Source organism: Ictalurus punctatus, chromosome 11, assembly GCF_001660625.3.
Source record: "Ictalurus punctatus breed USDA103 chromosome 11, Coco_2.0, whole genome shotgun sequence".
Classification (NCBI taxonomy): Eukaryota; Metazoa; Chordata; class Actinopteri; order Siluriformes; family Ictaluridae; genus Ictalurus; species Ictalurus punctatus.
In genome coordinates, this window is record NC_030426.2 from 20,549,181 (window position 1) to 20,562,998 (window position 13,818).

Here is a 13,818-nt window from a genome sequence, read left to right on the forward strand (position 1 = left end):
TTAAAAATCCCCAGTTGATGAACGAATGAAGACTGAATAAATGTGTGAAATGAATGAAGATGAGTCAGTCATGACTGAATGAGCAGTCTCTCTCTCTCTCTCTCTCTCTCCCTCTCTCTCTCTCTCTCAAAACTCACCAGTGCGTCATTGCACGCTTATCCGTTTATAAAGACAGGTTTTCACCCACCGCTGATGATGAGATGAGCCGAAGAACATCGCAGTGACTAATTATTTATCCAAACCGACTTATTATTCATCGCTGCTGTCCTTTTAACTTCACAAGGACATTCTGCACTCTTAGAAAACTAATGTGAATAAAGTTTTATACTAAATAGCACAATTCTGCATAAAAAGCAGGATTTTACTGTACAAATGTGCAGTGTATTTACTACACGTGCATTGTGTTCCTTAACAATCACCAGTGAGAATTGTGATCTCAATATTATTATTATTATTATTATTATCTTATTCATCCACTTTGAAATCTAGCCGCTGTTTAAAACACCTCTGCCTCCAAGCCCCCCCCGTCCCCCCCAACCTTTTTATTTGAGAGTTTACCCTAAATTATAACTAAATAAAGAAATAATAAATCTGGCAGCAGAAAGTTGTTGACGTGAGGTTGCTATCTCCGCCATAATTTAGTCACTTGTAATTAAACAGCCCAAAACTTGAGGTGTAATTTATTATGGTGTCATGAAAGCGTACAGTCTCTTCTCCGTAGTGACAAAAAAGTATTTCGTTTACGATCTCTGTGAAAAGGTGAGGATTCGGGTTATAACGCTTAATTGTTGGTCTGTTCTTAGACCAGAGCGCTGTTTTGTACGCTCTCTCTCACTCTCTTTCTCTCTCACGCTCTCCCTCACTCGCTCTCTCTCTCTCTCACGCTCCCTTGCTCTCTCTCTCTCTCTCACACACACGAACACCTTTGTGTTCCAATTAACACACACAGCAGTGAGAGGAGAAAAGGCCAGGCAAGGAAGTACAATCTGAAAGGTGAGTATAGAGACAGCGGCAGAGAAAACCAGAAAGGAAGGATGACACGTTTTGTTTTAGTTAAATAAGCTTCATGGAGATACCTTATGAAATACAGGAACACCGTGAGTTGGAAAGCGGTAAATTAAAATGGGGAGAGAAAGTATTAATTAGGGAGCAGGAAACAGGTGCAGCCGTGAAGCAAATCGAACGAATTTGGCTGCACAGAGCTGAAGCATGTCCTTATGTAGTTGTCAAAACAGGCAGCGTTTCTGCAGGGAGTGTGCAAACCACACGGAGGATGGGTATTTATACTGGTAGACGTGAGGTAGAATTTAAACAGTCTCTTCCATGTTCTACCCATGTGTTAGTGTAGAGTGCTGTAGCCTCCAATCTGTCACGAGCAGGCAGCAGGCTGATTCGTCCCTCGGCGTGTTTCCTCAACAGGTTCCTCATCACAAAACTGCACAGCTTACTGAGCACTACAGATCAACACGTGTGTAAGCCCGTCACCGTAACTACTTTAGTTGGACGATATATTGTCCCAGAAATAATCACGATTACGCAAAATTATTGCCAGTTTAAGACTTTTATGCCTCTGATATAATGATGATATAACAGCATAACAATGAGTAAAAATAAGTACACTCTCTCAAAGAGCGATGAACTTTTAATTATTTGGAATTTAATTAAGACATTGTAAAATTATTTATTTAATATCCTAAATCAATACAATAAAACCACACAGCCAAAAGAATTAATGAAATGGACTGTAATACAATATAGTGGATTTTCTACGCTGTACAGGACGAGCGTACTCGCAGCGTGACTTACCGTTCTACCGAGCGTCTTACTTGACTTCATGTTCTCCTGTGTGTTCGCATCATTCTGTGGTGCGGAAGCGAGTTGTGATACTGTGTTTATGTTGCGTGTAAAGGTCTGACTAATCTCATCCGTGTATAGGAAGTGTTCGGGTGAGTTAATTAACCCGCTAGTAAAGCGCTTCAGTTTACCGCCGTCCGTTCGCTCTTCAGCTTCGGCTCACGCAGCTTAAGCGGCTCGATCCCCGACTTTACTGACCACGGCTGGATTATTTCAAAACACTAGAACTTTCCTTTCTACATTTACAGTGCATCTACATCTACAGTGCGTTGTTAATCTCTTGCATGCCGTTAAAAAAAAAAAATTAAATCGGTGCTAGTGCTTGGTACAAATCTTAAATTCGAATGCACACAGTGTGCATTTTATCTTAAATTGACAGAACATTCGAAGTCGGAATGTTAATTTGACCGCACTGGAGCAGACGAGACAACAGAAGCAGAACGGCTAAAATGTTTGCGTCATTCGTTCTTATGTAAACAAACACAAACGTAAACACTATATCGATCTCGAGGTCAGCGGAAACGATGGAGGTCATGTCCATGTATCGTAAGATACGTCCATAGTGTCATCATCGCGACAGCCCTGCATTTGTATAAACCCCCCCCCCCCTTTTTTTTTTTTGCTTTTGTAAACAGTGAACTCCAGAATTATTGACATCCTTCTAATAATAAAAGATCCAAACAGCTGAACGAAAAATATCCTGTTGCCCGCCTGATCAGAACTGTATGGGCATGTCAGATCATACATTGATTGACAGAGCCAATACAATCTTGTACTGGCTTTACATTATAATTTAAGTATTATAAAAATGTGTTAATTAAATTCCTAAAAATGTAACTTGCCTTCATTTTTACAGTACATGGGGTAGATTATGATTTATCTCAATCGTTGTGCACGTTGATCATTCTCATTCCTTTAACAGTTTAAAAAAAGAAAGTGAGGTAGGGCAATTCTTTATGTCCGTGCATAACATTCGACATTAAAAGGTGTAACTCGCACTCAGGTAAAGAACTCGTGCTGAGAATTCGAGTGAGCAGGGACGAAGTTTTAGTCGACTTTAGAAGTATTTATTTTATTAACGAATTTTAGTTCCTTCCAACTCGAGCCTTCTAGAAAAAAAACAAAGCAAATGAAATTCAGAAACCTTAGTAAGAAGTAAAGTAGTAGTAGTAGTAAAAAGCTCAATATGCAAATAGGTTGACATGGACTTGGTCAAATTTAAAAAAAAAACAAAAAAAAAAAAAAACAATTTATCATGAGCTTTAATTGTAAATGTTATTTTATTGAAAGGGTTTTCCAGTTGCGATAGATGTCACAGGGATTTTACATGACGTAGAGTTTCTGGAGACCGGTCATTTTAGATATTGTTTAGCGGTGCCAGTACTTTCGTTGGGAGGAATGATGAGTTGAAGAAGAAAGGCGAGTAGGTCTGAAGCTGTATCAGCGGGAAACGCTAAATCAGGACTATTTTATACAGTCATTTAAGGGTGCCAATAATTCAGGAGTGTGCTGTGGCTCATGATGAAAGTAACGATCCTCGTCCAAACACGTTAGTCTTAATCCTGGACTCATCTTCATTGACCTTGATGTTGAATAGAGACAGAAATATCGTGCGCAGTGAAGAACGAGGGTGTCCCATTATCACCCGGTGTGGGACACGTTCATTTAGTCTAAGACCGCAGAAGAAACGGCGCTGAGCTCGGGAATCCGATGCCTGTGCATTTTTTTATTTTATTTATTTATTTATTTATTTAATGCTTGAGAAATCTGCTGTCGCACACGATTGATCATCCAGGTTCCTTTCTAGCAGCTTGTACGCTTATGTCTCCCGATCTTACGGTTTGTTCTACATTTTGGGGAGGAAATAAGTCCGCTCTGATACCCATGCCGTGGAGCACGAGTTATCTCCTGCCTTTTCTAATAGTCCCTGTGTGAAACGGTTCATTTTTAAGGATGCACGCTCTGTGCATGCCCAGCTGTTCCCGACAAAGAAATACGCTCTCATTAATATTAAAGATTCCAGCCTTGGCCGGTTGGTAAATGCATAATTAATGCAGGGGGGTGTGACCTCAGTGTCGGGTATTGGAGCACACACGGCCCGGATTGACCGGGTTGATTAATGATGCCCGAGTATTAAGGCTTTTCCACAGGCTGAAGTCTGGCTTTGGGTTTTTCTTTTACGAATCCGACGATAAAAACCGGGCATGGGTTTTAGAAGGCTGGAGATTTATAGCCAATATAGTTCGTCTTTGAACAGTGTTCTCCAAAGCTTTTTTTGCCTGAGAGCGAAGAGCAAATCGATAGCAAGAGATGCTTTCTTCTACAAATGATGAAAAAAAGCTTCATTTTTTTTCTCTCTCTCTCTCTCCCCATGTGAGGCCTTCATCAATAGAGGGATTAGTTGTCCCTTCCACTTTACCTTGTAATTTATTTTTAAATGGATGTTCAGTCAGGAACTAAAAACACACACATGCACAAAAAATGATGGCTCAAAAACTTTGTAGTTTTAAAAGGTAAACTTGGTAAACATGTAGAGTGATGGAGAGGTTGTACATCTGGTAAATGAGCAAAGTAAGAAAGGAGGTGAATATAATAAAGGGATCAGGCCTACTGTGAAGTAGGAGGAGAAACTTTTTGAATCGATTTTGTGAACCTGATTGAATGAAAGTGCTTCACGTTCGTTGAAGGTAGTTCTTTGAAATAGTCATTGTTTCTGTCTGTCGTTTGTAGGGAGCAGCCCATTGGACAGCCCACGCAATTTCTCCCCCAACACTGCAGCCCACTTCTCCTTCGTGCCCGCCCGCAGGTGAGTGCCACACTCGGCTCACGATATCTCTGCACACCTTCACACCATCACCTTGCAGAGAAATGACACTCCTTCACCTCGTGCCGTTCGACGTTAACCGGCGGTCTTTGTGTCTCGTCTGCCGCTCGTTAATCAGCCTCTTGTAATTATTTAGTAATATTTCTCATCTGTCTGTGTAGCTTTGAAGAATGACGAGGCGCGAGTTAATGAGTGAATCTGTTCTAAGCTGCAGACGAGATGATAACGAATTAACACTTGGAAAGAGGGCAAGACGGAAAGGGTGATCTCATGGAGAGGAAAAGGAATCGTTTAAAAACGGCGACAGTTAAAATGCAAAACCGCGTTCTGCAGCAAGGCAGTAGATCAACAGTGCCATCTAATGGATAGTGGTGGTACTGACCTGGAAGTTGAAATGAGTTTCAATGTGGAATAATTGGTGTGCGCGTGTGTTGTTGTGTAAAAAATTATAAAGCATTACTTTTATATGTGCTCACACAAGCACACACTCGTGTTAATCCTGTCCTCTTTCCCACACAGTCACGGGCACAGGGCTGACAGGTACTGTTTCCTATCACTCTGTGTGTCTGTTTCCATCATCACCGTCAGCGCTCAACATGCCATTGCACTTCATTTCATTAAGCCAGGAAGTCAGACCATCTGAATTGCACTCCTGATCGAGCTGCATTGTTTTTACTTCGGGACACACTATAACTATTGATCAAATCTGTGATTGGCTGCCCAAATGTAGTAGTAGTAGTAATAATAATTCCAGTGTGAATCGCTGTCAGGATTCATTGGCTTTACATTTACATTTAGTAGAAATGAGGAAATACAAGCTTTATGTTAATATATTAGCTCACTAGTTTGATCACACTTCCATGCACCATATTCCTACTGCAAATCAACTGGTACACTGCTGGTCCAGTCCATCATCACTGCTCTTATATGGTTTTTATTCCCCTTTTAGAGCGAAAGACTTAAGAAACAGATAACATGGTTTTTTTTTAAACAGAACAAGTTTGGACAAATTGTAGTTTGTAAATCACAACAAGCTATTTTTTTTTTTTTTTTAAATAATTAAAATATGAATAAAGCAGATTTCATTCATTGTTATAGTGGGGGGTTTGTTTTGTATTTTGCATATTTAACAAAATTTGGATTTAAAGATTAACATAAATGTGAGTTTCAGTTTATTTTTGTGCATTAGGGGACCAGTAATACCAAACATACCAGTCAGTAAATATGGCCCTTGCGGAATTGAAGATCACATTATACTGTGATGATCATTACGTAAATTTTGGCCGTAGTACTTACTACTATACTGACATGTCTTGGTAATTTGAGTAAAGTACACCGATACTTTATTCCATCCGTGTCAAATACCTAAAAATAAAAAAAAGACAAGTCCGACTCTCCTGTGGGAACGGAAACCCACTGCTTCCCATTGCATTTAGGATTAAAGTAGAATTTTGGCCTAAATGTGTCTCTGATTTTGTATCAAAATGACTGAAATGCATTGTCTGAGTATTCTTTTCATTACGAATCAAGCCCCGTCCATCCATTCTCCTGCTTTTCAACAGCTTGTCTGCTTACTGAGGACGTTAGGTCATCGTCAGCTGTCTGACTATCTGCATAACTGTCATTGCGTATGTGTGTGTTTGTGCTTCATTGTGTTCCATGTTAATGTTTCCATCACTCTGTCACGTGTATCCTGTTTGCAGCACACGTTCTTTAAAAAAAAAAATTATATATATATATATATATATATATATATATATATATATATATATATATATATATATATATATATATATATATATATATATGTGTATATATATATATTTTTTAAATAAAATGCTTTTGCCTTGCTTGCACTAAAATAATGGAACCATAAAACCTAGCCTGTTTGTTTGGTTTTGCTTTAACTGAAGTCTGCTTCAGATTTCTGATGTCTGGTGTCTAGTCAGCTGACTGATTGTCGTTCAGTTCTCAAGGATTAAAATAAGCGTATATAGTTATTTATATCACGGTCAGTTTATCATCGCCGTTTGATTGTGTTAACGTAGGACGGATGGCCGGCGCTGGTCTCTTGCCTCACTGCCCTCTTCGGGGTACGGGACCAACACTCCCAGCTCAACGGTCTCGGTAAGTACAGCTCGTGTGTGTGCGTGTGTGTGTGTGAGAGAAAGTTTGTGTGCCGCATGCCTGTAAATAGCCCTTAGTCAAAAGCATCAGTGTTGCATTTGATTTGCAGTCCTTTACCTCAAGGTGTATTTCATTGATTGCGGTGTGATAACCTGCTGCTTTGAAACAGCTTTCTTTAGCCTGATGAAGCAGCGCTGGCTTGTATCGATGAATCTTCTTCAAAGGAGCTCTGATTGCTAGACTGCTCAATTCTCAAACCACATCAGTCCCGCTCAGCCGTCTATCTATCCTTGAACTCCCCTAGCCCCCACCCCCCTACCCGAGCTTTACCGGAGAATAGCCCACCATTTAAACACATGACGTCTAAATATTTCACATGTACAAACTAAAACCAATTAAAATATCTCACGCACGAGTCTATTAGATGGAATTTCTCCATCTGGGTTAAATCATTCACCCTGTCGTTGACAGATGATGAGTTTAATGGTTTTGGATGGACCGCGTGCCGTTCCTTTCTCCCCCGTCATTCGCACTCGGCCACTTGTGTATAAAACGGGGTTGTTAGTGCTTTCTGTCAGGTGCACTAAGCTGACCTGTGTCACATCATGAGCAACAGTTCAAAAAGAACCAGTGGCACTTCTTATCTTGGAGGAATTGCATGTCAGTCCTTACTCTCTCAGATTTGATGGATGTTGTGCAATGGGGGAGAACTAGCTCATAGGTGAGGTTTAAAAAATAAAAAATCTCAATCTGCCGTATGGTTTTGCCATCTAGATTGCCTGGACATATGATGGGAAATCCCATCGTTTTCCTTCCGTGTGCCGGCTGCCTAGCTTTAAACCGGATGTATACGTGTATAAACACGTTTTAAAAATACTCTGGCTTAGGTCTGTCAGTTCCGCCAGGATTTCACAGACATAAACGCAAACTCGGCTATGTTCAGACGAGCTCGCAATTTTTCAAAATTACCGGCGGATTTCCGCAGATTCGGGTCGAGACGCGTCACGTGACGTCATCACGACGCGCATTCAGCCAAAGCCCCCTTCGATTCACGTGCGTCGAGCACGAGTACAGCTAAACGGTCTCATTTACCAACAAACATCACTGATAAAGACCGTGCAAAACAATTTTGTGCGATTGCAATTTTATTAATTCAAGTAGTTTTCCGTTTTAAAAAAAAAAAAAGAAGGACAGCATGAATATACAGTGTTTGATGGAAAACATGCAGAACGGCTACTTATATGTACTTGTACTACTTATGGTACTTATATTTACTCACATCTCTACGATACATCCAGAGATCGTCATACTTGTGCAGATTCATGGCGTGTTCAAACTGATAAAGCCAGCTCACTGATAAAATAAATTAAAATAAAGAATAATAATTCATTCTGCATCTCTCGTAGTGCGGAGTGGCCTAGAGGCGCTTTCTGCGTATCAACTAAGGCTTGTAACTCAATTTTCTGACTTGTGACTCGGAAAAACTAAAGGAAACGCCCCCATCGATTTGGACTTCCTGTTCAGGAAGTCGTGACGGTGTCCTCAGCCCTGAGCTCAGCATATACACTGTCAGGATGACTGTCAGCAGTGAATACATGAATTATAGTGTTATTTACAGACGTTATTTGGTTAAATCTATAACGTTGACTATATTAGCTGTTTTGAGGAGGTCATTACGTCATGGACTAACAGAACATAATCTGGCTAGCTTGCTCTTAACTAAAGGCGTCCATGAAATCCAGAGTTACGGCTTCCGGGTTAAGTTGAACGTTAACGTGCACTAATCGTAGGGTCGGCGGTTCCATTCCCGGCCCACGTGACTCCACATTCCGAAGTGTCCTTGGGCAAGACGCTGAACCCCACGTTGCCCCCGATGGCAGACTGGTGCCTTGCGTGGCATTTTTGCTACCGTTGGGGTGTGTGTGTGTGTGTGAATGGGTGAATGAGACACAGTGTAAAGCGCTTTGTAAAACCGCTAAGATTAAAAAAAAAAAAGCGGTATATAAGCCTACGGTCAAATTTCTCAGCCACTCGTTTGACCGTCGCCGCAGCTTGACCGTGCCGTGCCTTCTGCCTTTGTAATCCCTCCCTCTCTGCTTCTCATAGTCATCATGTTCATCCCAGGAGAAGCTGCACCAGCTGCCCTTCCAGCCCACCGCAGACGAGCTGCACTTTCTCACCAAGCACTTCAGCTCCGAGAGCATCACTGACGAAGAGGGCAGGAGATCGCCAGCCATGCGGCCGCGCTCCCGCAGCCTCAGGTACACACACACACACACACACACACACTCATTTACCCACTCAAGCACATCTCCATAATACCTTTTTTTTTTGCCCCCTGCTCTCAGTCACACCTAAAGGCCAAAACACTAAACCGACACATCTCACTCTTCATTCTCCTTCTCTTCTTTTCTCTCCCATCATTACTCAAGGCTTCTTTCTTTCTAAACCCTCATCTCTCACTCCACCCCACTACTCCCTCTTTTTGGTTAAAATGATTTATTCAGGAAAACCGCGGCCGTCCCCGCTGCTCTAGCGAGACTCCCCCAGTGGGGGTTCTGTAGATCAGGATTATTATATCCATAAATATCAAATGAGCGCACTAGACTAGCTATTAACGCATTTTACCCATTATGTCTTTCCAGAACTCTCCATCATCGGTAAAATCTCTCCTGCTTAATTAGAGGCAGGGAAATGAGGCAATCATATGCTAATTTTATGACCTTCCTCTGTCGAGTGAATTGGTACAGTGGTGCTTCTTTTCTGTTTTTCAGCACTTCAGGCTGTATGTCTCCTATAGCTGAGATACTTTCTCTCTCACACACACACACACACACACACGCGCGCAGTCATTCACTTACATTAATGAGCTCAACATTGATGCCATCATCCATCATGGATACGTCATACCTGTTTTTTTTTTTAGAGTAGTTTTCCTGGATGTTTCCGGAATTGGTGAAAAGATAGCCGTCACATTCCCACTTCCTCCCTAACCTAGCTTTCCCAGGGAATTAGTAGCCAGTCAGATGGAACAAAAATATGTGCGACGTGAATTTTTCATACTGCACAAGGTAGGTTTTTTCCTGACACTTGAGGAATAAGGTGTAGAGACGAACAGTTTTATTCGACTGAACAATGATCAGCTCAGACACATCATTTAGATTTGTATCTGAATCGGCCGGCTGAAACGGTGCTCGTGGTCAATTTTCCGTTTCATTATACCCCTTATTACTCACCTGAGCTGTGTGTGCCTGTGGGGGGGGGGGTGTCGTGTCTGTAGGGCTGCCACATGGATTTTTAGAAAACAGAACAAAAATTTTAATCACAGCACTGACATAGAAATGAGATCTGACCTGTCTGTAGCAAAACAGTGTAACTTGAGAAGCCTCAAAAGTGCGCAGTTGTTTTGGCCCAGTCTCATTCTGACAAATGCATTCAGCTAGGTCTTATTTTACTGGCTTATTTTATGACCTGCCTTGTCCATGTATAGGGGGGTGTATGTGTTTTGTTGTTTTTGTTTTTTAAATGTATGTTAAACTTACTTTTAAAAAGAAGATTTTAAAAACAGAAAAAGGAAATATTTCCAAATACATTTGATAACATTTTTTAAACTGAAGGTGTGTGTGTGTGTGTGCGCACCTCTGTGTCTTTGTGGGGTGTGTATATATAAAGTAGACCCATGACACACACACACTGGTTTCTGTGCTCTCAGAACCACCTGTTTGTCATGGTAACTAACAATACACATGCTCCATTTAATTGGACTCTCTACAGAGGTATTTCTCATAGTATATACTGGATCTTTCTCTTGCTCTTTCGCTCTTTTTCTCTCTCTCTCGCACGCGCTCTCTCTGTCTCTCTCTCTCTCTCTCTCTCTTTCTCTCTCTCTCTCTCTCTCTCTCTCTCTCACTCAAACAGCGTACACAATGCAGAACAAAGATCCTGTTTTCATTGGCACACGATCTAATTGACAAAAAACAGACTTTTCCTATAATTATAACTTTTCAAGTTAGAGTGAAATTTCTAATAGCAAGGTTTTTTTCGGCTTTGATTAGAATTGAAAAATAAATAAATGAAATCATTACACGACCTCATTATTATCGGTCTAAACGCGGGACGCTTTTCCAGCACAGCAGCAGCACATTGATCCATCTGCCACTCTGGGTTTTATTTAATAAAGGCAAAAATCACTCTGACGCTTTCATTTTGCCTTTTAGACACACACACACACACACACACACACACACACACACACACACACAAACACACACACTCTGTCAGGAGCTGAAATGCACTCGCTATGATTGTTAATGCAGCGTCCTTGGGCTATCAATCACTCTGTCAGAGCTAACCTTTCCTTACTGCAGCCTCAGTTTGATTGCAGTTCTCTTATTGAGATATTTTTCATGTAGACATTCCTGACGTTAGGACACACCTGTTGACGGTTATTGCACTGGCGCTGTGAGAAACTGCACCCCTGAGGTTGACCTAATATGCCAGTTTGAGTGTGTTCTCATTCAATTAGGCTTTCTAATAGTCTAGGCAAGCTGTCGATGGATGACTAAAAGCATGACCTCATCCACACAGTCACATGACCGATTTCTCTCCGCTCACTAGTGTGACTCATACAGAGCCCCCCCACCCCAGCCCCCATTAGCACACACTGCAAACAGAAACACACACCTACACCCATTCACATCCACACTACCAACCTCCAAACTGCCTTTGTAGAAATGTTTTCCTTTTTAGGAGCAATATATAGCACTGCATATTTACTGTCATTTCTTGTTCACATGTTTTGAATAAACAGATTTTAATCTGTCTTTTTTTGTTGTTGTTGTTGTTGTTGTTGTTTTTTGTCCCCCCCCCCCCCCCCCCCCCCCCTAACGTTTAGCCCTGGGCGCTCTCCCATATCCTTCGACCATGAGATTGTCATGATGAACCATGTTTACAAAGAGCGTTTCCCAAAGGTGAGCCACATCTAGAGAATGACAGTGATTTAATATTAAAGTCTAATAACTCGATTCAAATGTCAATGCAGCCTAATTTAATCGGAATAAGAAACGCACACATTCCAACACGCGCAGGAATTGGGTAAACTCCTTGTTTCTGAAATTTCTATGGATTAAAACAGATTACCATCACATTGATTTTATAGCAGTCATCGCTGAGATTATCTGTGTACTAACCGAGATTAATAAATATTAATGGGGTATGACAGGAGGGTTTTGCATAATTTACGGTAAATTCATCGCAAGTTTATAGCCCTAATGAGCCCTTGAATGAAGTAGCTCAAACCGGAGAGGAATGTGCGCAGGTTAGAGGCCGTGATCCCACCGACTGCACTGTGGCTGTTGGAATTTGACACAGTGTCGAAGACCTGTGTGTAGTTGTATCGGATTGAGCGCGATTTTTGCTGCATTGTCTAAACCGAATCATTGTGAGATATAAATGCCATGGTATCTGTTATAAAGTTATGACGTTAGGGGTTACGAAGCCGTGTTTAGACAGTTATGCATAGGGCTGGGCAATACGACAAAATATATATATATCATACCATGATACAAGATCATGATATATAATTTATCTAACAAACTGTCTGTAAAACAGTAGTAAAATAAACAAGAATCTGTTCAACCGAGTTTGACGAGTCTTTAATGATGACGAAGAAGATTAAGCCAAATCAACAGCGTCCATTCAGTACCAATTCATTTGTAATTACTAAAACCTTTTAAAAATACATCACCATACCAACGATATCTCAGAAAAGTGTATTGCGTAATCATTTATCGTGATATCGATGATATATTGATAATATCGCCCAGCCCTATTTATACAGCCGCCCTCTACCTTGATGGATAACTCCCTAGAATTACCGGCGGGATATACTGATCTAAAACAAACGGAATTTTAACGTAGCACACAACAGTGCACTCACTGTGTTCAAAGTCAAGTTCTACATTTTTGTTTCCTGTGGTCAAGTTAGAAATGATGCGCAGCATAGGTCGCATTGTTTGTGTGTGCCTAATTTAAAAAAACAAAAAAAAGCAAACTCTACCTGGACCATACTGACTAAAGTGCAAATCTCGTGTGTGTGTCCCGTTCCTACAGGCCACGGCTCAGATGGAGGAGCGTCTGGCCGAGTTCCTGTCCTCCTCGGCGCCAGAGAAGGTCATGCATCTGGCCGACGGTGTCTTGAGCTTCATCCACCACCAGGTGATCGAGCTGTCCCGAGACTGCCTGGAGAAATCACGAGAGGGCTTAATCACCTCCCGCTACTTCTATGAGCTGCAGGAGAACCTGGAGAAACTGCTGCAGGATGTGAGTATCGATGGGTACGATGTGTGGCCAGGTTTAATTATCGTAAGTACGACATTTCTGTCGGGCTTTACCACAGAAAGCGTCACGGACATGCAGTACTGCCAGCACAGGTGGTCACCTGTCATGCGTTCATCATGTGACACACTGCTGATGTCTTGATTATCTCAGTGATGGAATCATGGAGGCTTTAACTAGCTTTATCGCTCCCAATGGTCCTATTCAGATCCACATTGTGTGTGTGTGTGTGTAATTGTGTGTCACTGTATGTATATATGTGTTGTGCGTATGGTTAGGAATGGGGGAAGCACCTCCCTGATTTTAATTTCACACTTCAGTAACCACCGCTGGTGACGGATGACTCTCCTAAACAACTGAAAGGCGGGGTACAGTGATGGAGAAAGAGAGAGAGGCTGAGAGGAGGAGGAGGAGGAGTAGGAGAGATCTGGTCAGACTATCTGCTCTTTTGGTTGGTCATTTCTGACCAACGTATCAGTGGTGGCTGTGTTGCGCTGATCTCAAAGCAGCGGAATGCTAACACACACACGCACACCCCCCTAGGCGCTCTGTTGTGGGGTGAAGGCGAGCGAGGATGACATCACCTAGCTCAGGCTAATTGGCGTGTTTAGGTTGGGGTGAACCAGAGTGACAGGTGGGGTAGGCTGCGGTGTGAATCGTTTCTCGAGCAGGTGTGC

General features: G+C 41.7%; 1 protein-coding gene across 6 annotated transcripts in view; it reads left to right on the forward strand.

Annotated features, from left to right (window-relative positions):
* The window catches only part of mast2 (microtubule associated serine/threonine kinase 2), a 153,001-nt gene that overhangs the window by 122,399 nt on the left and 16,784 nt on the right, over positions 1-13,818 (forward strand). For 5 of the 6 annotated variants that reach the window (XM_017479805.3, XM_017479809.3, XM_017479807.3 and 2 more), the window contains 6 exons: positions 4,585-4,660; positions 5,198-5,218; positions 6,727-6,805; positions 8,912-9,066; positions 11,700-11,775; positions 12,917-13,126. In XM_017479805.3, coding sequence (XP_017335294.1) covers positions 4,585-4,660; positions 5,198-5,218; positions 6,727-6,805; positions 8,912-9,066; positions 11,700-11,775; positions 12,917-13,126 — 617 coding nt within the window. The remainder of the gene's footprint in view (positions 1-4,584; positions 4,661-5,197; positions 5,219-6,726; positions 6,806-8,911; positions 9,067-11,699; positions 11,776-12,916; positions 13,127-13,818) is intronic. The other variant, XM_017479806.3, reaches the window with a different exon arrangement.